The following is a 25,105-nucleotide window of genomic DNA, read 5'->3' as shown; positions in this document are numbered from 1 at the left end:
TCGAGTGCCCATGGCTACAGAAGAACACCCCCTTCCCCCGCCCTCCCCTCTCTTCTCCCAAATGGATGAGACGGGCGTGCACTTTTCTGGCTGCTCCGTGGTTGGAAGGAAGCCCTGCTGATCAAGGAAAGCTGGGCTTCCATTCGCGTTTCCAGGGCAACAGAAGGAGAGCAAACAGCTCCGGCATTCCCCAGGCTCCATTTCCATGGGGCTCCGTTCCCTCGGGAACAGATGGCTGGCACCAGACTGTCTGCAGACTGCAATCCCGAACGTAAACTGATCGATCCGATCGAGACCCGATAGAGCACCCCACCCAAGCGCTGAACCAGGAGCCGTGGACGGAACCGATCAGCCCGGTCCCGATGGCGCAAATGCCAAAATCGGGGTAATTTTCAGTCCATAATTCCGATCATGCCCATGTCTAATACTGAACTATAAATTGTATATTACCTATAGCAATTAATCCATATTTTTGTTACTAATTTAAGGTAGGACTACAATAGATATGTCCCTGAAATAATCATACCTGATTTATGATAAAAGACCTCTTTGCTCAACTCCTTTCCGTTTCTCGCCCCCATTTCTGTAGTTTTCTGGATAAATATGAGGACATTGTTTTTCCTTCTGTTGCATCTGAAGAAATGAGCTTGCTCTTATGCTGGAATAAATCTTGTTAATCCTTAAGAGGCTGCTGCACTTGTTTTGCTACAATTGGCAGCCAGGAAGAAGCAGAAAACCTATACCATATTGCTAAAGAACGGATGCTGCATATAATAACACTTGGTATAGTGATGCTGTTTGACTCCGCTCAACATTCCAACATGGATTTAATAACCAGAATTAGATTATGAGAAGGATACTTAAAAACTTCTGCAGCAAAAATTCCTACAGCAAAACCAGGATAGGAGAGAAACCTATTCTTTCCACCTTTTAATTTAGGAGATACATGCTGAAATAAAATTGTAATTGATTCTTCTTGTGTTGGATGGTTTTGATAAAGTCATGCTATCCAAACCTTACGCATGTTACACCTAATGAGGGTGGGGGGGGGTGTTGTTGCTGTTTTGCTGTGGTGTCATGCCTACTGCTGGATAATCAGGTGACAGCTGTGGCCAAGGGTGCCTCTTGCCAACTGGTTACATCAAGATTAGATTACTGAAATCTGCTTTACAGGAGGCTGCCCTTGAAAAGTATCAAGAAGTTTTTGCAGAGTGCTGAGACTAGAATGCTGACTGGAGTGTGTTGTGGGGACCATATCACTCCAGTCCTGTCTTATCTATACTGGCTTCCAATTTGTTTCTGGGCACAATTCAAGGTGCATATATTTAAAACGCTATATGGTTTTGAATCAACATACCTGAAGGACTCCCATATGAACCCACTGACCAATGAGGTCATCTTGGGAGGCCCTGCTTTCGGCACTCCTGCCTTAAGAGACTAGGCAGGTAACAACACAGGAGGGGGCCTTCTCAGTAGTGGCACTAAGACTGAAACTCTCTCCAGGGAGAGCCACCTGTTCTCTTCTGTTGCTGTCTTTCATCAGGGAGTGAAGACCTTTTTGTTTCACTTGACATTCCTTCAATGAGCCCTCCCCCTCCCCCAATGTTTTAATGGTTTTTTTTTACCTTTTGTATTCATTTTAAGCTCTAGTTTTAAACTGTTTTAATAACGTATATGAGTGCTGATTTTAATGGTTTTAAGTTATATTTTTATTGATGTTTTTTGATTTTTATTAGCTGTCTTGGTGGCCCTCTGAGGGCAGAAAGGTGGGGTAAAAATCTTGTAAAATAAATGCGGAGGCTATTATGGTATGGAATTCTATACAGTGTAAAACACCTTTCTTATTGTTATATTTAAGTACATTAACATAACTTGAAGAACAAATAAAAGCCTTGAGGGGTCATTCAGATTAGAAAAAAAATCAGGGGAAGTGGAAGGTGTAAAAAAAATTATTCTCTATATGTTTTGATTCATATACAAATCACAGGTCTAGGAAGCTGCAGTGAAGTTAAAAAATAGGGGGTGGGGTCCATTCATGGATATCCTGTTGCCTTGCCTAATTTCATCCTTTGTTTGTGTCACACAACCTAGGCCCTAGTAAAAGCTTTCAAGAAATCCTTACTTAAACATTAGATGATTAGAATATGAGGTGATTAGAAATCTAGCCTGAACTCTGACAGCATTCATCTTAGAACCTGTTTGTTTAAGAATTCCTCTCTATTTGAAATGTTCTGTCTCTTTACTCATATTCAAAGAAGTATCTTTAAGTAAAATTGTAATTATGTTTATGCTAATTTATTGGGGCTAGGTAGCCAGTAGGAGCTAGGAATAATACACATGAGAGAGGTTTTGATTTCTGAGATTCAGTAACCATAGGCTGCACTATTGTACAATGTGTATCGTACAATCATCTTTGCTTCATGACGCTTTCTTCTCAGAAGTTACACACAACCTCCGAGGTTTAAACTCTGCTGAGCTTTTAAAGCTGCATTGGATATGGAAAGAAAATGGTAACATTTGTACTACTTTTCTCTGCTTTTCTTTTTGAGCAACTCTCATATCGAACACTAAATTGCTTTTTTAAGAATTTGGCAGAGTTTAAAAGAACAGCTTGGCAGGTCTTTCAAGGCTTCTGGTTTGTGAAACTCAGGAAAAAAATTCCCAGTGTATGCCCAAATGGTGCACAAATATAAACTTCCCTCATGGTAATTGTTTCTTGTTTGCAAGCCGCAACAATAAAGGCTAACTCATTTAAAAACAAAATTAAAACTGAATTGCTCCTCCTGTGTGTGGGGGGGAGAGGTTAGCCATGATTACTCAATAAAATGAAACTGCTTAATACCAAGTTAAGACCATTGGTCCATCTCTCTTGGTATCATCTGCTCCGGTTGGCAGCAGTACTTCAGAGTCTCAGGCAGAGAAAGTTCATCTCTATGAGGTTCATGAGGTCCTTTAACTGGAGTTTCCAAGGGGTAAACCTTGTACCTTCTCTATGTAAAGGATGTTGTCTACAAGAGGCTTTCCTTAGTATATGAAATTTATTATATATGAGCTTAGAGCGGAACTACAAGTGACAAAAGGCACAGGTTGGACACTTGTCAGCTTCCCTCAAGTTTTGATGGCAGCTTGGCGGAATGTTGGACAAGTGACAGTTGAAAAGTCCATTGGACAGCAGTCAGAGAGCCAAGCTGCAAGACTAGGATGCCTACATTTCCCATCAAAACTTGAGGGAAGCTGACAAGTGTCCAACCTGTGCCTTTTGTCACTTGTAGTTCCGCTCTTAGTTGCTAATGTGTACAAATATTTTTAAAAAGGAACCCATATGATTTGATTTTATATTCCTTTTTATTTCCTTTCAGGCCTTACTGAATATAGTTGTGAAAATAACGTGAATCCTTGTGGAGATGATGCATATTGTAATAAAACCAAAACATCTCTTTTCTGCCAGTGTAAGCCTGGATTTCAAAGGAACAGGAGAAACTGGCAATGTGAAGGTATTTACTTAGCAGCCGCTCTGGAATCCTTGTATCTAAATATAGTTCATAAAAATAACTAAGATGGCAATCCTAAATTAATCTACAAAGATTCCTACTCAGGTCTATTTTGTGGTACTTACTCCCAGGAAAATGTTCTTAGGATTATACTGTAAGTAAGTTAAATGTCAGAAGAGCGTCTTAACAACCATGTGGTCATGGAATGTCACTTTATTTTGGAAGAACTGAAATGAACTAAAAACTAGTAAATTAGCCAGTGAAAATATAATGAAAAATTGCAGACCTCTAAGAACATCATTACCTTTGTTATAGAACATGATTACCTTTGTTATGTCCCACTTCACCTATGTAAATTAAAAAAAAATAATACAGTAGGGAATGAACATAGCATTTTTATTAAATTTTGACATTCGTTTAGAAGCAGTTCAGTAAATTAAATCTTTGTTTATAGAATCTGCTCTGTATTGGACTGTAACCCATTTCTTTCATTGCTACATTTTCAGATTATGGGCGTAGCTAGTAAACCATAGAGTTCCAATGGCTATGAAAGCACACTAAGTCTTCATTATTAAGATTTCACAAGGGGATATAAACAGTGGTGTGCAGGGCCAAGGTGATTCAGGTTTTTCGATTCAGATTACCTGAATCAGGAAAAATTCAGAATAAAAGGAATTCCAAAGTGGCAAGCCGCTTCGGAATTCCCAATTCAGAAAGATTCGGGTTTGCTTCATAAAGATTCAACCATTATTTTCAATGGGGAACATGCTCCCGGCTTTCCGGAAGCCTGTGAGGGGCATTTTTTAATGAAGTGAACCAAACTTGGTGGGGACCTTCTCCTAACTCTCCTCTAACTACTCCCAAGTTTCAGAAGGATTGACTTAGGGGGGCCATGTTATGGCCTCCCAAAGAAGGAACCCCCATCCTCTTCCACTCTCCATTATTCCCTATGGGCAAACAAGTGATCTTTCTAGGTGGCTTGGGGGTGGCAATTTGCAAACAAAATGCACCCAATTTTCAGGGCACCTGCTCATACCTCTCTTCCCACCCTCCCCCAAGTTTCAGGGAAATTGCACTTTGGGGGGACATTTTATCCCACCACATCATTTTATTTCTACTGTGGGGAAGATTTCCACACAGCAGAAACACATGGATTGGGGCTGCCAATGGCCACAGCCGCAGTCTGGCTACACTACACACCCCAAGCAACCCATCAGAACCACACTCCCCTCCCCCCTGAAAAAAACCTAACCACCCCTGCAGTAACTGGTCAGCCACTCTCCATTGGTTCCTGTTATGAGAAAATCTAGACTCCCACAGCCGGAACACATGGAATGTGGCATCCATGGCCACAGGTATAATCTCCCTTTCAGTCTACCCCCCAACAGCCCCACAGCCCCAAAGATACACACTGCTAAGTTCCTCACCACCCCCAAAGCAGGCTGGCCAGCCACTCCCCATTGTTCCCTATGATGGGAACTAATCTTCACACCAGAGAATAACACACAAACACACATTGAATCAAGTTAAAAGAATTTTATTTTTTAGCTTCCAGTTACAGTATTAAAGGCACATGACACTAGCGTGACACATCACAACAGTCTTCTAGATAGTAGTACCACAGCTAACTTCAAACCAGAGAATCACAAACACATAATTACTTGCAAAAACACTTTATTTCTTTCTTGACTTTAAGTTTCACAGCATGAAGGCACAGCACAACACATCACAACAGTCTCCTAGATAGTACCAGAGAGAATCACAGAAACGCACACAATTGCTTGCAAAAAACATTTTATTCCTTGGCTTTAAGTTTCACAGCATGAAGACAAACAGTCATTCCTCCTAAACCAAAATAAACTGGGGGACACTCTTGCAAATTAAACCAGCAGAACCATTGCCATTTCCTGCAGGCAGGCTCTGAATTCAGCCAGTGGGGAAACACTACAGAGCAGAACAGCATCTGGTCACAAGCACAACACAATGGTATTTGCAGAGCATGGTTGCAGGGGTCCCCCCCTCCCTGCCAGCTTCAGGCTGAACTGGAAAACACCTGTGAGGTAGTGTTAGGAGGTAGCTTTCATCATCAACTGGCCCCCACCCGCACCATCCCTACCTGCCCCACTCCTCCCCCACCCCTTCAACATGAACATTTTAAATTTAACATCAACAACAGTTTACAACATTTTACAACAGCAAACAAAGGGTGATTCCTCACTAGTGGTTTTCCGCGGTTCAGCTTCCAAATGACCTTGATTTATTTTTTTTGCATTTCCACACATGGGAAGGCAATCCTATCAGCAGCTTCGAAGTCTCCCCCCGAAGAAGCACCGCCTGGTGTTGCCTCTTCAGGTGGTTCCACATTCCCGACATGGAGAGATGGTTCACATCCCTCCCGCGACTGATCTGTTGCTTACAGTGCCGGCACTGGGAAAACCGGGGGTCCTCCGTTATCTGGAAGTGACTCCAGATATTGGAGGTAATGGGGGCCCCGCACCACACATGGGAGGTGCTTACGGGCTGCCCATGAGACACCTCCTGTGAGGTGCTTGGGCCAGACACACCATGTCCCACTCTCGGCTGGGCAGTTGGAGATGGATGAGAATGAAGGGGCAGAGATGTGGGCTCTTCCACTACAGTCTCTTCCTCTTCCTCCAGCACCCTTTCCTCTTGCACAGCCTCCTGCTGCTGGCCTCAGAGAAAACAGGGGAGGACCGCCCAGCAGGGGGTTCCTTTTGTAGTTCCTCCAACATCCTACGGGTCCCTGGGGTGAGCAGAAACGCTGGAAAAGTCATGTGTCCCACAGTCATCCCAGGAGACACCACATGCTGCCCCTCCTCCAGCAGCTGGGTCTCAACTGCTGGAGGAGGGGGAGCCTCAGCAGCAGGCCCCTGCCCAGTGCCAGTCCCTGCCTCAGACACCTGTTTTGGGGGTGGCCCTCCAGCAGCTGCCTCAGGAAAGAGGTCCTTGCGAACCTTCTTCCTGTCACCAGAAGCCAGGCTGGTGAATGGCAGCAGCGCAGGGGAGGGCCTCCTCCGCTCAGATGGGGGGATAGCCACAGCACTCCCCCCTCCCCTCCACCCCTCTAGACTTACCTCTGGCCTTTCCCCTGGGGCCCTTTCAGCTTTCCTATCAGCCATTCTTTCTGCTCCACTTACACTAACTACCTGTTAAGTTTCTAAAAAAGAAGCCCAAAATTTAGTTTACAATTTAGTTTAAAAACCTATCTACCTATTTCTAAATCTATGTTTCTTGTGGCTCTATTACTATTGGAGATGGTCAGTTAAATACCTTTTTAAATGGCCCTATTTATTTTTGTGAAACTAAACCTACCAAACAACTGAATTCCTCTTTAGGAATCGAGCTGGACCTAAACCCCAATATAAAGGAAAGCCTATTAGAAAAAATATGGCCGACCTGGCTCCAAGGGTGGCAGAAATGGGCAGGGAAACCCTACTTAAGGGGGTATATATTCATATGAAGGGCTCCCCAATTATATGAATATATATATTCATATGAAGGGCTGCCCAATTTGAACAGAACCTGACTCTAACTAGCTCTTTTCCTACTGAATTCTATTTAATGGGGAGAACTACCCTTGGTTCCCTATCAATTTAGTTCAGAGGACAAATGTTCAGTGAAGGCCTACAAGTAGCCTACCTTCTAAAAACACTATTTAAAATTAAGTAGAACTGTTCTTGGAAACCCAAAGTATGCTAACCAAACACAGCTATAATTACTACTAAGAGCACCAGCAACCCCTACCAACAGAACAACAACTGTAAACAACCAGAAGCAAGAAATAAGTTTAAAAGTAACTTAACAAACTCAGCCCCCCCAATTAATCATAGCAAAGCAAAGCAAAACCACAGGAAACCCCCCAACCCAGGAAGCCCACCTACTCTAAGTCCCACTCCCACCCACGCACCCCACAGAAATATAGCAAGGAAGCTGAAAAAAAATTAGAAGTAACTTAACAAACTCAGCCCCCCCAAATAATCACAGCCCACCCACTGAAAAATTAAATGGCTAACCCCCCCCCCACACACACACACACAAATACACAGGCCCACTCACTCCAAAACAAGGCAGAAACACAGAAAACTTAAAAAGCACAGATAAAAACCTTAATGCACTCAAGCCCCCTCTTAATCACACAACTCCCCAACAGACACACACAAACTTACACACACACTTGCACACACAGCAAAGTAGCTAATCCAAAATTAAATTAAAATTAAAAACTCAGGTCCAACCACTTAAACACAGCAATTAAAATCAAAACTCCTGAGCAAGGCCCTACCTGACCCTTACTTAGACCCTCCTCAGCACACTCACACTTAAAATACCAGTTTCCCAAGAAGGGGAAAAAATTTAAAACCCTAACAATAAACTTTTAAATTGCAAATAATAGGAACAGCTCCCCCCCTCCCCCCCAACACACCAGCAACTGGGAAAAAAGCGTTCCCTTCAGAAAGCTTTGCTTCGGTAATTCCAAATCAGGCCAATTCAGGTTTTTAACCTGAATCAGATACTCAGGTTTTTAACCCAAATCAGATACCCAAAGCGCACACCCCTAGATATAACTACTTGTAGTGATTCCCAGATCTTATAAAAAAAATGTTCCATATGTTTGCACATCTCTGCCTTCTGTTTGCTAGTGTAGTAAAGTGAGGTACCACTGAAAAGCTAAATGATAACAGAACTTAGTATACCTGCAACTTTTCATGTGGGAAGTCTGCCTCCCAACTGCCTCAATCCACTAGAACTGCATAAAGGGCCCAAATACATATGTTGGGACATGGGTGCCCAATCAGACTTGTAATCTGGACTCATATTAGAGCAAGGACTCACCGTTAAAAACCTCTTAAAATGACTTTGTTGCCCTGCATGGTTCTATATGCTACAAGAGGGTAGGCTTCATGCTTCTTTCCCACAGCATTTTTGCCAGCAGAAAATTATTTATTTTTATTTTACTGCATTTATGCCCCTTTCTCCCCAATGATGACTCAAAGCAGCTTACATCATTCTTCTCTCCTTGATTTTTGACTTCACAAGAACCCTAGGAGCATGTGATGGGCTCAAGTCACCCAGCAGGCTTCCATGTCAGAGCAGATAATCATACCTGGGTTACCAAGATCCTAGTCTGCCACTCTAACCTCTACACCATACCACACAACACTGTTTGTCACTTCTTCTAGCTCCACATATCTATTCCCAGGGTGAAAATGGACTGGGAGGGAAGCATGAAGCTTCTCCTTCCCCTTCCCAGCATTTGGAGCTGCTTAGGGTGACACAGACATTTAAAAAGGTTTTTAAAGATTACTCCCTCCCCACTTTAACGTTTGACTGAGTCGGGTTAGGCACACATGTTCTAACATATGTCAGGGTAACATGTAATTTGGCCCAAGTTTCACTGTTTTCACTTCATATTTATAAGCATATCAATATACTTTACATACAAGCAAGGGATAAATACAAATGAATGACCAAATTGATATTTGGGGACCAGGGATTCCAAGATAGGCTAAACAAAGACAGACTCTTCAAATTATGTGAGAGCTTACACACCTGTAGGATATGTTTCCTTACATATTGCCACCACTACTAGAATGGGCTACAAATGAATGAGACTGAAGGGAAAAGGTGAATTTAACAGAGGCCTGGGATACGAATGCAGCTGCACACAGAGGCAAATATTCCAGGGTGAGGAGAGAGAAAGCAAGCTGGTTATGGCAGCAGATGGACTTACTGGTCCAATCCAGGTTCTTCTAGGATGCCAGCAATAGCACAGCCCTCCTCAAAACAGAACAATTCACGTAGGATCTCATGCTGGCTGAAGATAAGTGCCAGCTGAGGGCATGCTAGGATTTCTAGCTGCGGACAGCATATAACAACATTTCTATTGTTGGAGAACAACTTTCTCTTAATTGTGAGCCTTCTTACATCATGGAAATAATGGTTAAAGTTCTTTGGTTTATTGCTATAGGTATTTTTTGTTTTAAACCTAACCTAACATATATGAAGTGTTATAAATGGCTCAGTTCAAATAAAAATTATGGGCTAAACTGTTTTATAGAACATTTAATAGAGATGAAGTGAAAGTGGAAAGTGAATGGAGTGGGGAATAATTAGACAGAAGACCGCACATTACCTACTTTAAATCCACTCAATTTCAGTATAAATAATTTTTAGGAACTTCTGAGGATGAGTCATTTATAACCATTTATGCCTAGTTACAAACTGCTTCCCTATTTACATAGAAGTGTACATGTTGGCATGAAGGGGCTGTGGGTTGGGCCCATGGCTATCTTGGCTAGAGAAAGCCCTTGTAGGCAGTAACAGAGAGTCATTTTTTATGCTGTCCCTAAATTAGGGGATCTCTCTCTCAAAGGAATGTATTAAAGCCTAAACATGAGTATTTTGTGGAATTTGGCTAATTTTTGTGGGCAGAATGAGGGGTAATTTTTACTAATCCTCCTCTCCATGCTGTTCCTCAACTCCCATGTATTACCTACGTCCAAAAGGTGAACTTACTAACCAAGGCAACACATGTCCCCCAGGAGTGCCATTTCAGGGGGCATTTTTGAGCGGTAGCTGGAGGGGGAGGCAAGAAAGTTGTGCCCCCCCCCCAAGGACAGAAATCCCTTCAGTCTGCAAAAAACTACAGTGGATCCTTTACTGTTCAGGCTGGTGTGGGGGGTTCCAAGGATTCTAACAACTGTGATGTATTAAGAGTGAAGCAACTTAGCTATTTTATTTTATTTTCTAGATATCAATGAATGTGTGATATTTGGTATCTGCTCCCAACTCTGTACCAATATAAAAGGATCATACAAATGTATATGTGAAAAAAACTATAAAGAAAGGAATAGTAGCTGCATTGCAAAAGGTAATTCTGGAAAAATAATTGTTGATACCGCTGGGCATACCGCATGATATGAGGGCATAATGCTCATTCACAGCAAGATTCTCAGAATATTCAATTCAGCCCCATTTCTGTCCTTTCCTTACCCCAATATATTGACATGTTAAAAGCTAGGGATTTGTGAATATGACTCCTTTTTTAGTTTACTTTTTACAGTCTGTATGTTGCCATTGTCTCTTTTTTTATTCAACTATTTTTGTTGCTAGTATTCCCATTTTGTTTGTTTCTTTTACATCATTGTATAACACTTTATACATAATATATTATTCATATGTAATTGAAGCAAAAGAACTAAAATGTGCCTAAATATGAAGAAATTCTGCCCCAAGTAACAGAAAACAGCATAAATATGGAAGAAGGGAGAACAAAGGTTGAAACTAGCATTGTTAAAAGAAATTATCTTAAATACTCTTTAAACAATTTCTCCCTGAAATCGAACATCCATTTCTTTTCAGAATTTTGGAGTCTGTTTCAAATCAATTCCATTTTGATCAAAAGAGCAATGCAGAGAAGAGGGGCAGGGAGGGAAGTTCTGCAATATTTCAAAATTTCACTGGTTGGATGTTCAGAGGCAGGCAATGTAATCCCAGACCTTCCTAGTTTGTAGCTAGTGTACCATCCTGTGGTGTGTAACATCAAAAAACCCTGAATTTACAAAACAGCACATAGAGAATTTACAAAACAGCACATAGAGCAACACCATGTGATAAACAGGAAATACAGAGAAATGAAAGAGAAATTCCTCTTTTTAAACAGAATAAGAGGAATCACTGGTCGTATCTAAAATAGTGAATTTCTGATAAAGAAATTCTGCTTCCCATAACAACACTAATTAAAACAGTAGGTTTATGAAATCTGGCAGTATCCCTCCTGGAAGCAGTGCACCAGGGTGGTTCCATGTAATGGGAAAGCCATACATGTTTTCCATATCTCCATTTAGCCCTTCCACATGAGGTAAGATTTGGATCTTAAGTAATTTGCTCCGCACAGAAGGGATCTTTCTTTATAGATGCTGTACCCTTATGCTAAGAAATATCGTGCCCTGAATTAACAGATAATACCAACTCACTGCATAATACAACTTCGTATTGATGTATGTTATGCTTGAAAAATCATGTATGTAGAAAACTTTCTCAGGGCCTTATTTGAGATAGCTAGTGTTGAGATGTTGCCATTAACTTACAGAATGATCATATGTCATATAATCTACGGTCACCTACTCTCCCCCAACGTTATTTTTTTGAGGCAGGCCTGTCGTCTTTATTTTAAAAAGATCTTTGAAGTAAATACGAGCAAGAAACTTTAATTTGTTTTACACTGATTTTATGGGGTTAAATTTTTAAGTGATTTTTTTTTTTTACTTCTCTTGCAAGCCAACCTGCTTTTGTCAGGAAAGTCTTTGTTTACAGTTCCCTTGTGAAACGGATCTTAGAATTATAGTATCGATAGCATTACCTGGATGATATAGATGTGTAGAAAAACTTCTGAGGTTCTTTTCTAATCTTTTGAAATGCTTTGTTTTTGAAATTTCTTCGAAATCTCACTAAATGAAGAAACTTCCAAATTTGCTTTAAAAGTGTGTTACAATTTGGTGACTGTTAAGGATTATACTGTCCCATTAAAGCTCTTTCCTAGAAACAGATGTTTCATCTGAAAAGAAAATCTAATTTAATTTTGGTAGCTGTAATTTCTAATTAAGGAACCAGTAATTTAAGATAACAAAAACTATGTAAAATACTATGAGCTGTAAATGAGTCCTGAATTAGAATTTGTGTTATTTTATTTATATGTCCATTTTCAAAAACTCTTGAACAGCTCTTTGGGATCCAAAGTTACCCTTGCACTCAGGAAAAGGGCTGTTTTATACCTCATGCTACAGCCCTGCTTGAGAAAAGTGAAGCTAAATCAAAAGGAGTTCTCCTACTTACACAAGATGTTCTGTGCAACCTCTTGAGAAAGTGGAAGCATAATTACTACTACAGAAAATACATATTATAGTATTGCTTGATCTCTAGTGCAAGCATTTTCAGACAAGCATTAGCAGCTCTGTTCCCTTTTTCATGGTTCTTTGGATCTATCTAACCCACACAATTAAAGATCAATTATTATAGCAGTTAAAATTAGTATACTTTACTGGAATGTCAATGCAGTTGTCATAGATCATGAGCTAATAATCAAAATCCCTTGCTAAAAGTTAATGTTTTTTATAATATCTGTTCATATCAAGAGGGCTGCTTTTATAGTAAATTTTAGCAGTAAGATATTAACTAGATACCATATTCACACTTAATTCTAATAAAATGGTAAGGCTGCATAGAGAATGAGCATTTAAAAAAGAGAACATACATTTACCAATTTGCTTTTTTATTACTTTGAAAAACTTGCAAGAAAGGAGATTTAATAATGTGGTTAATCAAAAGCTTAACACATTCTTTATTTTCCTACATATGTGACATTTGTGTGTTAAATCAAATTGGTACTAAATTGAAATTTGCTTAAAGACAGACTATTAATTTACAGGATTTTATTTCATGCTGCACTCAGTTCTGGACTTTTATTGCCACTGTCCCCTTGACTTAAGTCAAAGTACACAAGATTAAATTGTGGGGACGGGGTGGGGCAACTGCAATGGCAGTTTAGAGAAATAAATTCTTTGTGAATATTTAACATACATAAAGAAAATTAATTCTTGGTAGCTGAAATTTACTTTATTTTTGTATTTCATTACAATAACCTCCAGGCTCTGAAGACCAAGTTCTCTACATTGCTAATGACACTGATATCCTGGGTTTTATATATCCATTCAACTACAGTGATGTTCATCAACAGATTACACACATTGAACACAATTCAAGAATAACTGGAATGGATCTATATTATCAAGGAGAAATGATTATTTGGAGTACTCAGTTTAATCCTGGAGGAATTTTCTATAAAAAGGTTCATCAGGGAGAAAGACGACAAAGCGGTAGTGGTGTGATAGTAAGTAAACTGAAAGGGTATTTCTGTTTAGCTTGGGTATTATGTATAATAATTTTTATCATAGTCGTTCAAGATTTAATTCAAATTTTTGTGCTTGTTAATCACGTAATTTAAAATGCCACAAACTGGTAATAATATTAGGATTTCTACCCACCATTGAAGTTAATTGTTATAATTCTGCAAAATTTGGACAAAGCAAGCATCTTCAATGTCATCCTCAAATTACTTTAATGGACATACTCCCATTTCATCCTGATTTGTCCAGTAGAAGGGTCTAACTAAATATTACATGCAAAATGTTCTGATGGATCTCTTGGTGGTGGAAAGGGTTGTCAAGTCATAGCTGACTTATGGTGAGTGCAATCCCTGCTGTGTTTTTCAAGACAAGAGACTAGTATGATGGTTTACCCTCACCTGCCTCTACATAGCAACCCCTTGTGTTCCTTGGAGGTCTTCCATTCAGTTACTAACCAAGGTTGATGCTGCTAGTTTCCAAGATGTGACAAGATCGAGTTTGCCTGGGCTATCCAGATTGGGACAATGTATCTCCTAGGTTCTAGATATTATTTATAAATAGCATATACTGCTAAATTGAAAGTATTTTTGTAATTTTATATCTTTACATACATATACATATATTTTACTTATCTATATTTATGTTCACAAATATGACAGACTTGTTGCTGCATAACAACATTCAAGTGCATTCTTTAGAGCATTATTAACAAATTGGTATCCAATGCTATTATTAGACTATAACCACAGTGTCAAAATGGGCTTTGTGAGCCAAGCTGTAAAACAAACATTTGCATTTCAGCTGAAACCAATTTTGAAATGATTCCCTGTATTCTGTAAATTATAGCTAATATATATACTATAGACATTAACTCCCCATTTGCCTTTTTTCATGGAATAAGTGGAGATCAACAAGTATCCTGACAGACAGTCCTAGTCTGTAAATTGTGTCAGTTCCAAAAAACAAAGCAGCATCAATTTGAGTCCTCCTCCTTCCAGCCAGTTTAATTTCCCTCTTTATATATTGAATGTCTCAACAGCTTCTCTAGTTGCCACTTAAGCATATGAGAAATTGGTATTTTTCAGATTTGAGTATCAAAAAGGCCATAAATTGCAGTATTCCTGTATTTGGAATATCCCATACTGGTTTTATATTCAGATCTGGGTTTTTTTCCAGGAATCCGAAATTAACCAGATCCATTATTCCCGGGGGGGGGGTCTTTTCAGGGGATGGAGGACCTGTTTTTAATGTAAATTACACCAAAGTTGCACCAGTGTGAGGGCTACCTGTCCTCTAAAGACCCTCCAAGTTTCAAATAGATGGGGGGGTCTTTAAGTTTCAAGGGGTCAAATTCTATGGGCCCCTGAATAGGGTGCCCCAAGCTACTCTACATTGTTTCCTATGGTGGGCAAAGAAGCCTTAGAGCAACCAATGAGCCAAACAAGAACAACACAAGAGCAACCACTGACCAAAAGCTTCCTATTGTAAAAGAGCCAACAAAGCCCGATGGAACTAGTGCCAAACAAGAGAATCTCAGCAGAACCAACATGACTGCTGACAGCAGAACCAAAGTAAGGCACAGTAGCGCAGCCAAAAGTATGCACTCCAAAACATATCAACCTGCAGCCAGGAGGCCAGCTTGTGGGATGTGAGATTGCTGTGACTGGACAGGCAGTTGAGCTCCCCCTAACATTCAATGCTATTTGCCTGTGAGAGCCCAGGAAACCTGAAAAGGGAAAAAAAAACCAAGCTGCTACAACCTTTAAAATGGCAGCCCCAGTTATTCTCAAATATTTCTGTGATCAATTGGAATAGGAACAATATCAGTATATCTGAGAATCCTGGATATGATTGGGATTCCTGAATAGATGCAAAAATACCTTAGTATATTTTTGGACTGGATATATTTTCCATAAGAATTTCTAACTATTGCCCTTGAATTTTTTGAAATTAAGAAGAGGATCCTTAGTAGGGATGATTGTGAACTCCTATTTGGATGGATTTTGCAGTCAAATTTTAGTCCCACTCTTCTGTCCTTCCACCAGTCTGCTTTTGAACAGCAACCTGATCTGGAAGTTCCAGTGAATCCAAGGGGATTCACACTTGTAAACCCCCACCCTCCCATTCTTTCTTGGTTTTGCAGATGCTGGGAACATCAGGAAATCTATTTTTAGAGTGCACTGGGAGCACATATCCACATGACATAGATATCAAATGTGATAGAATCTCCTTCAGAACTAGCTCTTAGTATAACATAAGTATTTTTCCTTTTGATTTTTTTAGCATTTTGTCATACAAGCTGCATCCACACATAGTTGCTGTACAATTGCTATAATAGAGCTGTCATTTGCAACTGGATTTTTTCATGGACAAAATAATTCAGTGGCAAACAAATGCTGTAGTGCAATAAAAACACAATATCTGACAATGTAAGGATAAAGTAATGAAGGACTAGTTTTAAAGTGGTTTACTATTTTCATTTTTATGACATTTGCCCAATTGCAACATATGCAGCATATGTGTATTATTTTTTCCAGGATGCCTGAATTAATGGGACTTGGATATTTTTTCCACAGTCAGCACAAGTGGATAGGAGAACGAAGAGTTCTTTCTTTGTTCCTTGGGTTCTGCTCCTTAAAGTTCTATGAAATTCAACATAAGATCTTTGAGACACAGTATCAATAACAATCAAGATGGAGCTGTGAGAACTGAGTCAGCTCATTCTTCATGTTTTTACAGACAATAGCTTCCCAAATGACTGGTTTTGTATAGTAAAGAAACTATGTTATTGTACACTAAAAATAACAGTGGCGCTATAGGAAATTAGCGGAAATAAGTACCTAGGCTAGCAGTATGGGGATCTTATTACATTGGCTCTTTTGGATTTTGTCAATTTCACTAAACATGCTAATCTTGCTGCTTGCACTAGTGCAAACCAGTACTAGGATCGGCATGTCAACTTTTTCAAGTTTGCTGGTATGAGAAATTAACTGTATATTTAGAAGACAATTTACTCTGCATATCACTGTGAGCATCTGAAGCAGAAGTTAAAACAGCTCTGACATGCTAGATCTAGGATCCCCATGTTGCCAGTATCCTGAACTTCAAGAATGCTAGTTTCTTTCTTCACATTCTCACTTCGAATGTTTCTTCAAGAATACTCACGTTTTTGAATCTACTAACTATTCATAGATTTCTTTCATAAAGTCTCAACCTGTTTCTTTGATCTCTAAAAATGATTCTTTGAATTTCTTTATTTTTTTCATCCCAGCAAATATGGTCCAGAGTGCTTTTGCAATTTATTGCCATTATACTAAGTAGTAATTTTCAAAATTTGTAGAACAATTTTTGTTTATTGCAGAAGAAAAAACGATAGATCCTAATCCTTGACCCAAATGGTTCCACTGCTGTGGAAAAGAATTAGACTTTTTTTGGAAATGAAATGTTAAGTGTAGGCTACGGATGGTCCACATCAGGATATTCATTCCTAAGGTCTACGAAAGTGGCCCATTTCCCCACCATCAGTGCAGAGACTATCATCACCAAAAAGCTGTAAAGAAATGGATTAGGAATTTGTGAGGCTCTGTCATATTTTTTCACATAAAGATACTGCTTTAACTGTTACATAATTGCATCCTTAAATAAAACTAAACTACCTTCCATCCAGATAAAGAGTCAGCTCAACTCACATTTATCTCCTAAAAATCTTGGGGTTGCCGCTTTCAACCCACAACAAATGATACAGATTTAATTAACTTGGTGTATCAAAGGTACACCATATACCTAAAATTCTCATATGTCAGGGTCACCTAATGGTTGTATAAAAAAATAAATAAAATGGCAAAAAATATCTATAAAGAATTAATGGTTTTTAGGTATTAGGAACGCAGATCCTCTATTACAGAAGGTTCCAAAAAAACTTAAACCAGGTTTCCTAGATTAAATCATTACACAATCACTTCAACATAGTATTTGTATGGGAATTCTGTTATTTTATTTAAATTTCATTTTAATGGTGAAAAGTTTTTTTCTTACGGTTGAAGATAGTGCACTTAAGAGTAGAGTTACACCCTTCTACACTCAGAAGTCAGTGGGCTTAGAAGGGTTTAACTCTGTCTAGGATTGCCCTGCAAATGTGTATATTTTTTAAAAAAAATCTAAATTACCCTATGCGTTCTATAGCATACTGTTTGGAGATTAAATTGACCTTTTAGTTTATGAAAAATAATGCCTGCAAATGTTTTCTGTGTACACTGTGTCATTCTGGCTGTGATGGTATTGTTTAGAAAAAATTCAGCTAATTGTTGAAAGTTATAATGGTGACCACAAGTGGATGTGTAATCTTAAAATGGAGAAAAAAATGGGGAAGCACCCTGGATGGAAACAAATTTAATGAGGGCTGGACATGATCATCAGATAAAAGAAGCTTGCTCTAACTGTGGCCCACAAGTTGAGTGTAGCCATCATTGGCACAACAAATCTCTTGTTTTTGCTGTCTGTTCGGACTACAAAAACAAAGTGTTGTCAGATATTTTCCGAGGTCAAAATATAAGGCGGATCAAGTTTTGCTAACCTAATATAGAGAAATTTCAGTGAGTAAACAAAGAGAAATTAGACTACTGAACTACCTGTCTACTGGCAGCTGAGCTGGTTTGGCCTGATGTTTAATCTTTTTCATTCTGGGGATTGTTAGCTTACCTGTATAGTGGTATTCTCTTTCTGTGAAGGACAGAACTCGCAGATCCTTTCTAAACAGACTGAGGGCCAGGTGATGCGACTTCTGGCTGGATCACTCACATATGTTCCCTCACAATGGATTTTCTTTTTACTGTTAGAAGGTTGCTTTTCTCTTTCTCTCAGAAAGTCAGCAAGCTTCAAGCTGGCTGCTTTCTCCCTGTTCACACTTTCAGATTGCTTAATGGGTCCCAATGACTGTCAGTTATAATCTCTTTCATTTACAATCGTCAACAAAATCTGGAATAGACTTTCTGTCCATGGCCACTACAAAAGACAAATTGATTAAACTTGGTTCAGGACTCATATGGCAAGGTATGATTATGGATCTAGCACCTAGTCTACCACTTGTCTATGGGTTCTCTACAAGTATTTCTTGGAGTCAGATTGCATCTTCTTCAGAAGAGAGAGGTGCTACAGACTGGTGATATTCAACTTCAGACTTTTCACAGTGTATAAATTACATAGATTTTACCAGCTCTTGAAACCTGCATTTCAAATGCTATATTTCAAAAATTCCTTTGAATATATTAAAATTCTAGATTACTTTATAAAGTGCGCAAACCATGTCAAAAATAGGTACCATTGTGAGTTTTAAATGTTTCTCTTTTTTCCTAGTGCCCAGAATTCAAAAGACCCAGAGATATTGCAGTTGATTGGATAGCTGGAAACATTTATTGGACTGATCATTCAAGAATGCACTGGTTCAGTTATTATACAACTCACTGGACAAGTTTAAGATATTCCATCAATGTAGGACAGATAAATGGGCCAAACTGCACAAGACTCCTTACAAATATGGCAGGAGAGCCATATGCAATTGCTGTAAATCCACCTAAAGGGTAGGTTGCTCTGAGGACATTTACTGTACCCATTCTTTCTTGTATGTATACTGTGATTAGAACTTTTATTTAATATATATAATAGCTATAGAAAATGTGTGTGACTACAGAATTTACAGCAATCCTAATAATATTTCCTTGGAGTAAGCTCCATTTAATAGATCTGAGTACGGTTGTTTAGTGTTAATTTGACTTGATTTGCACTGGTTCAGAATGAGGTAAATAATTCTTACCTATCTTGTCTCTATCAACAAGCATTGTGTGTACACACACACACACACACACACACACACTACTAAGATATATGCTCCATACGCACACATGTCAACAATCCTATAGGCACAATGGGCACCCACTGATGTTTTACTTGCTTGCTATCCTGTTTCCTGGCCTCAGTCCATCCACGCTCCTTCCCTATTCCTTTTCCTGCTCCATTCTTCTCTATATCATCCTTTGCCCCATTCACACTGCCTTCTTATTTACTCTTTCTGTTGTCTCCTTTCACATTCCTTGGAGAGGTTGCAATGGAGGTGATGGGGAGGGGAAATGGGGAGAAGCTTTGCCTATTGAATTAGCCCTCCCAGCTCTACTTTAGAAGGGAAATCCCACAAGACAGATGTGGTCTTTTCCCCTTTCTATGTCCAGTATCAGAATGGAGATTGGGGTAGGGTGAGTTTCAGTAGGCAAAATGGAATGGGATGGAAGGACTAAACCCTATCTAGTCTACACTTCCTTCACAAATATGACCATTACACAAATGCAACTTAGCTTTAATAAATGTTGGGAAGATCTGATCATGGTTTTTCCATTCCACCAACTGAGAGGCAGTTTGATGTAGTGGTTAAGAGCTGCAGGACTCTAATCTGGAGAACCGGGTTTGATTCCCCACTCCTCCATATTAAGCCAGCTGGGTGACCTTGGGTCAGTCACAGCTCTCCAGTGCTCTCTCAGCCCCACCCACCTCCCAGGGTGATTGTTGTGGGGATATTAATAACATACTTTGTTAACCACTCTGAGTGGGTGTTAAGTTGCCCTGAAGGGCAGTATATAAATTGAATATTATTATCATCACCATCATCATCATCATCATCTCACTTTACCCTTAACTTCTCTCAAAAGAGCTAGTAGTTGTTGAAGAAATAACTGAATGAATTTTGTACCTTAGCCAGAGACAGAAAGAGATCATGTACTTGCAAAGAATATATACACATTATAGACATGAAATGAGCTATAAGAGAGGAGAATTAATTGACTCAGGTAACCTGGGACACGCTTGGAAACATGACTCCCAAGCAAACTCGAGGAGCAACAATGCTAGTGGATTGTAATCTCAAACCTTGCTAGTGTGCAGAATCTCAATCATGTCAAACTGTTTGGGAGAGCAGGAAAAGTAGATGATGCCCAACAAATAGAGGCTTCAAACTAAAGTTTGGAAAACATTGTAATTTCATCATGCAGCACACTAACTCCTGAATGACCTGGAATGACCTTTCTATGGGAGAATCAATGCATTTGCAGTATTCAGCATTGACTTTGATTTAGAGGGGCTGCTAGCAAAATTATTTGGAAACAGAAATACCAAGGCTCAAGTTTGCTAGGAAATTATGACCTGGAAGTACATGAAAGGCAAGCTAAAGTTCATCTTCGTTCTTCTGTGCCTCCACACATGGGGACTGCGCAGGCGCAGGCCAGCCGCCGGAGAATTTTCTAAAGCTTCTATGGCTCCGAAGGGGGCCGTTGTCGCGCGCCTCAGCAACCGTTTTCCCGCCCAAACGGTCACATGCTCCTCCAGCGACCAACGGCCCCTTCCCTCAGTTCTCTTCTTGCCGCCGCTTGGAGAGAACATGAGCTTCGTTGCTCTGTGCTTTGTGCTTTTTTTTCTGGCTTCTGATTGATCTTTGGCTTTTTGACTTCGGACTTCGGACCTCGACTATTCTTCGGCTTACTGATTTGGACTTTGGCTGGACTCGGTAAATACGACCCGGATTGTTTTGACCTCTCTCTAGCGTGCCCCTGAAGATGGCCTCGAAGGCTCTCTTTAAGCATTGCCTCCAATGCCACACGAAAATGGCCAAGACCGATGGCCATGAACTGTGCCTCTTTTGTTTGGGGGAGACCCACAATGTGTCGGCCTGTAGGATTTGCCAGGGCTTCACCAACAAGGCCCGGCAGGAGCGCAAGGCCCGACTGAACTCCTCCCTGTGGCAGAAGGTCATGTCCGGAGGCACTCCGTTACCTTCCCCCAAGGCTGGCCCTAGCCCCTCGGCCGGAAGGCCATCAAGAGCTGGCTCAGTGGCTTCCGCGAGGTCGGGGTCGAAATCGCGTCCCCCGAGTGCCTCGGCATCGAGAGCGGCCTCACCGGCGCAGGGTTCGGCGCGGCCGCCCCGGAGCGCGTCTTCCACCAGGTCGGATCTGAGACCGGCTTCGGAACCGAGGATCCTGGTGCCGAGTCCCCGGTCGGAACCGACGACCGGCTCGATTCCGATCAAGGTGAAGCGGTCGAAGCAGAGGTCCCCCTCGAAGTCGAGGAGTGCATCGGTTCCGAGGTCTTCTTCGGAACCAGCCAAGAAGAAGAAGAAGACCAAGCATCACCGGTCGCCGCGTCCCGCTCCGCAGGAGGAGGTCATCATGCTTCCTCACACGCCTTCCCCTCATCTGGGTTCCCCGGAGCCGGAGGGGGTTTCGGAACCGGTGCCGGATCCGATGGCTTTTGAGACAGTGCAAGCCGAGTTTTCTTCGGGGCCGGAGCCGAGCCCGCGGCCACGTCTGAGTCGACCATCGCCTGCCCATCGTTCCCCCTCTGGTACCGGCCGTGAGCGGCGTCGGTCTGGGGAGAGTGTCGGCTCCGGCCGATCCACTGCGTCCCAACATCACCGAGCCTCCTGCTTTCTCCCACCGTACCGCTGCCAGTGGGAAGGGGCGCCCACCGGGTTCTCCGGATCGGAACCGGGGCCTTCGACGTCGAAGCGACCGTGGTTCCCCCCACCAGTCCAGGGTGATGAATCCCAGTTCGGTTCCAACGAGGGAGACGTGGAGAGCCTAGGAGACTACCAGTCAGAGTCCTGGTCCAAGCCTTCGCCAGCTGACGATGTGGTGCCAGCCACCGGTTCGCCATACGAAGACCTGCGAATATACTCGGACCAGATGGCACGGATGGCTCAGGCGCTGGAGATGGACATCTCTTCAGCAGCCCCCCAGACCAAGGACAAGCTCCTGAAGAGGATCTATGGGGACAATCCGGCGTCCATCGGCTTTCCCATGCTCGAGGGTATAGAGGAGATAGTGGAAAGGGTATGGAAGGTGCCCTGTGACCAGCCTCCAACGTCCAAACGGATCGAGCAGCTTTATAAAATTAAGCAGGGCACCTGGCAGGCATTGGTGAAGCACCCTCCACCTTCCTCTTTGGTCACGGAGGAATTCAACCCCCGGTGGTCTGGCCATACATCTGTGCCGGCCGATAAAGAGAGCAGGAAGCTTGACTCGCTTGGCAGGCGCCAGTACACGGTGGCTTCGCTGGGCCTCAGGATCGCCAACTATCAGACCATCATGGCTGGCTACCAGCTCTATCTTTGGGAGAAGTTGGCATCCTATGTTCGAGACCTCCCACCTGAGCAGAAGGCAGTGGTATCCCTGTTGCAGACTGAGGCTGTCAGGCTGTCTAAGCAGCAGATGAATGCTGGGAGCCACGCTGCCGACACTGCGGCTCGGGGAATGGCCTCGGCGGTGGTCCTCAGGCGCCACTCCTGGTTACGGTCTACTGCCCTTTCCCAGGAGGTGCGTTCCAGGGTGGAGAGCATGCCCTTTGAAGGGGATTCGCTGTTCTCGAAGTCCACCGACGAGACCCTTAAGAAGAAGAAAGAGGACAGGCAGACGGCGCGGTCCTTGGGGCTGGCTCCTGCGGACAAGCCCACCTCTAAGCCATGGTACGCTCCCCGGTACGGCCCTTACCACTACCAGGGCAGATACCAGCAGCAGCGGCCGGGTTACCAGCAACATCCTGCCTACCCGCAGCGGACCTACCCTCTTGCGCAGCAACAGAGGAGGCGTAGGCCCTTCAAGCCTCGCCCGTCGCAGCCGCCGGCCCAGCAGAGAGATCAGCAGGGCGTCGGGAGGCAGTACTGACGGGTCACGCCAGCCGTATCCCCGACTTTCTCGGACAGACTGAGTCCACTCCTCGTTGAGTGGGAGTCAATAACATCTGACTCATGGGTCTTAACTATTGTTGATAAGGGATACGGGCTGGAATTCATTGTGCTGCCTAGGTGCACTTCACCCCTGACAGCTGTCAATAATACCATGGCCGAGCTGGATGCGGAGATCGTGTCGCTCTTGGCCAAGGGTGCTGTGGAAGAATTGCCCTATGAGGACTCTGTAAGGGGGTTCTTCTCTAGGTTCTTCCTGGTCCCCAAAAAGATGGTGGCTTACGTCCCATTTTAGATCTGAGGGGCCTTAATGCCTTCTTCACGGTGACCAAATTCAAGATGGTTACGTTGGCGGCTGTGATCGCCTTGCTGAAACAAGGGGATTGGTTTGCGGTCCTTGATTTGAAGGACGCATATTTTCACGTGGGAATACGGGAGGAGCACAGGAAATACCTGAGCTTCGTTTACCGGCAGAGGGTTTTCCGGTATAAGGTGCTTCCCTTTGGCCTATCCACTGCCCCACGAGTGTTCACGAAATATGTGGCCCCTGTGGTCTCCTTCCTTCGGGAAGAGGGCTGTACCATCTTTCCATACCTCGATGACTGGCTCATCGTGGCTGAGTCGGAGGCTAGGCTGGTGCGGGACATTGACTTGGCGCTTAGCAATTGTGACCGCTTGGGGCTCTTGGTAAACTTTGGAAAATCCAAGCTAGTGCCCACCTGCAAGGTTTCCTACATTGGTGCACTGTTGGACTCCGTGGAGGGTAAGGCCCTGCTCCCCTGGGAGAGAGCTAGGTCCCTAAGGGGTCTTGTGTCCATGTTTAAAAGGAACCGCTTCCAGTCTGTGCGCACTATCCAGTGCTTATTAGGTCATATGGCAGCGGCCACCTCTGTGGTGCCCTTCGCTAGGCTGCATATGCGCCCTCTCCAGAACTGGTTTGTGCGGAGGTACGATGCTCAGCAGCACCCTCCGTCCCTCAAATTCTCTATCCCGAGGGTCATTCTGTCCTCCCTGGACTGGTGGTTGTCTGATGACAATTTGTTTAAAGGGACCCTTTTTGGGTATCAGCATCCTGATGTCACGGTTACCACTGATGCCTCTCTACTGGGATGGGGGGCTTATTGTGGTGAGGTGTGTGTGCAAGATGTCTGGTCTGAGAGGGAAAAGACCCTCCATATTAATGTGCTTGAATTAAGAGCCATTCGTTTCGCACTTGTGTCCCTTACAGCACTCTTGAAAGATCGCCAGGTGTTGGTACAGACGGACAACACGACTGCCATGTACTACATAAATCAACAGGGGGGCACAGTGTCCATGGCGCTCTGCAGGGAAGCCACGCTCACTTGGCAGTGGGCAATCAGGAATGGCGTGACTCTTCGTGCTATACACGTGGCAGGGTCAGACAATACCCGAGCGGATACCCTGAGCAGGGTCCTTCTGCTGGACCACGAGTGGGAACTGAACGTAGAGTACATTGGGCCGATCTTTCGGATGTGGGGTCATCCAGATATAGATACGTTTGCAACAGCGGCGAATGCCAAGGCCCAAACGTTCTGTTCCAGGGCAGGGAGCGACCCCCTCTCTATTGGGGATGCCTTCCAGTGTACGTGGACTCAGGGCTTGCATTATATGTTTCCTCCATTCCCTTTGATTCCCAGGGTCCTGTGCAAGATAGAGGAGGACGGGACGGACTGCATCCTGGTGGCCCCCTTTTGGCCACGACAGGTTTGGTTTCCGAAGCTCCTGCGGATGTCCCAACGGACATATGTCAGTCTGCCCCCTCGGCAGGACCTTCTCCTGAACGGGAGCTTAGTCCACCACGACCCCAGGAAGCTGCACTTGACGGCTTGGCGGATCGTTCCTCCCCTATAGGTTTCTCGGAGGAGGTACAGAGGGTCCTCCTGAACGCTCGCAGACCATCCACTAGGCGCTCTTATGCGGCCAAGTGGCGCAGGTTCGAATTATGGGCA

At 42.7% G+C, this 25,105-nt stretch overlaps 1 protein-coding gene across 1 annotated transcript in view; it reads left to right on the top strand.

Moving 5' to 3' along the window:
* The window catches only part of LRP1B (LDL receptor related protein 1B), a 1,076,743-nt gene that overhangs the window by 973,864 nt on the left and 77,774 nt on the right, over window positions 1-25,105 (top strand). The window contains exons 75-78 of the mRNA XM_054970106.1: window positions 3,360-3,494; window positions 10,264-10,383; window positions 13,160-13,401; window positions 18,770-18,993. Coding sequence (XP_054826081.1) covers window positions 3,360-3,494; window positions 10,264-10,383; window positions 13,160-13,401; window positions 18,770-18,993 — 721 coding nt within the window. The remainder of the gene's footprint in view (window positions 1-3,359; window positions 3,495-10,263; window positions 10,384-13,159; window positions 13,402-18,769; window positions 18,994-25,105) is intronic.

This window comes from Eublepharis macularius, chromosome 2, assembly GCF_028583425.1.
Source record: "Eublepharis macularius isolate TG4126 chromosome 2, MPM_Emac_v1.0, whole genome shotgun sequence".
Taxonomy (NCBI): domain Eukaryota; kingdom Metazoa; phylum Chordata; class Lepidosauria; order Squamata; family Eublepharidae; genus Eublepharis; species Eublepharis macularius.
The sequence above is the reverse complement of the archived record's forward strand: the minus strand, read 5'-3'. Positions and strand labels throughout refer to the sequence as shown.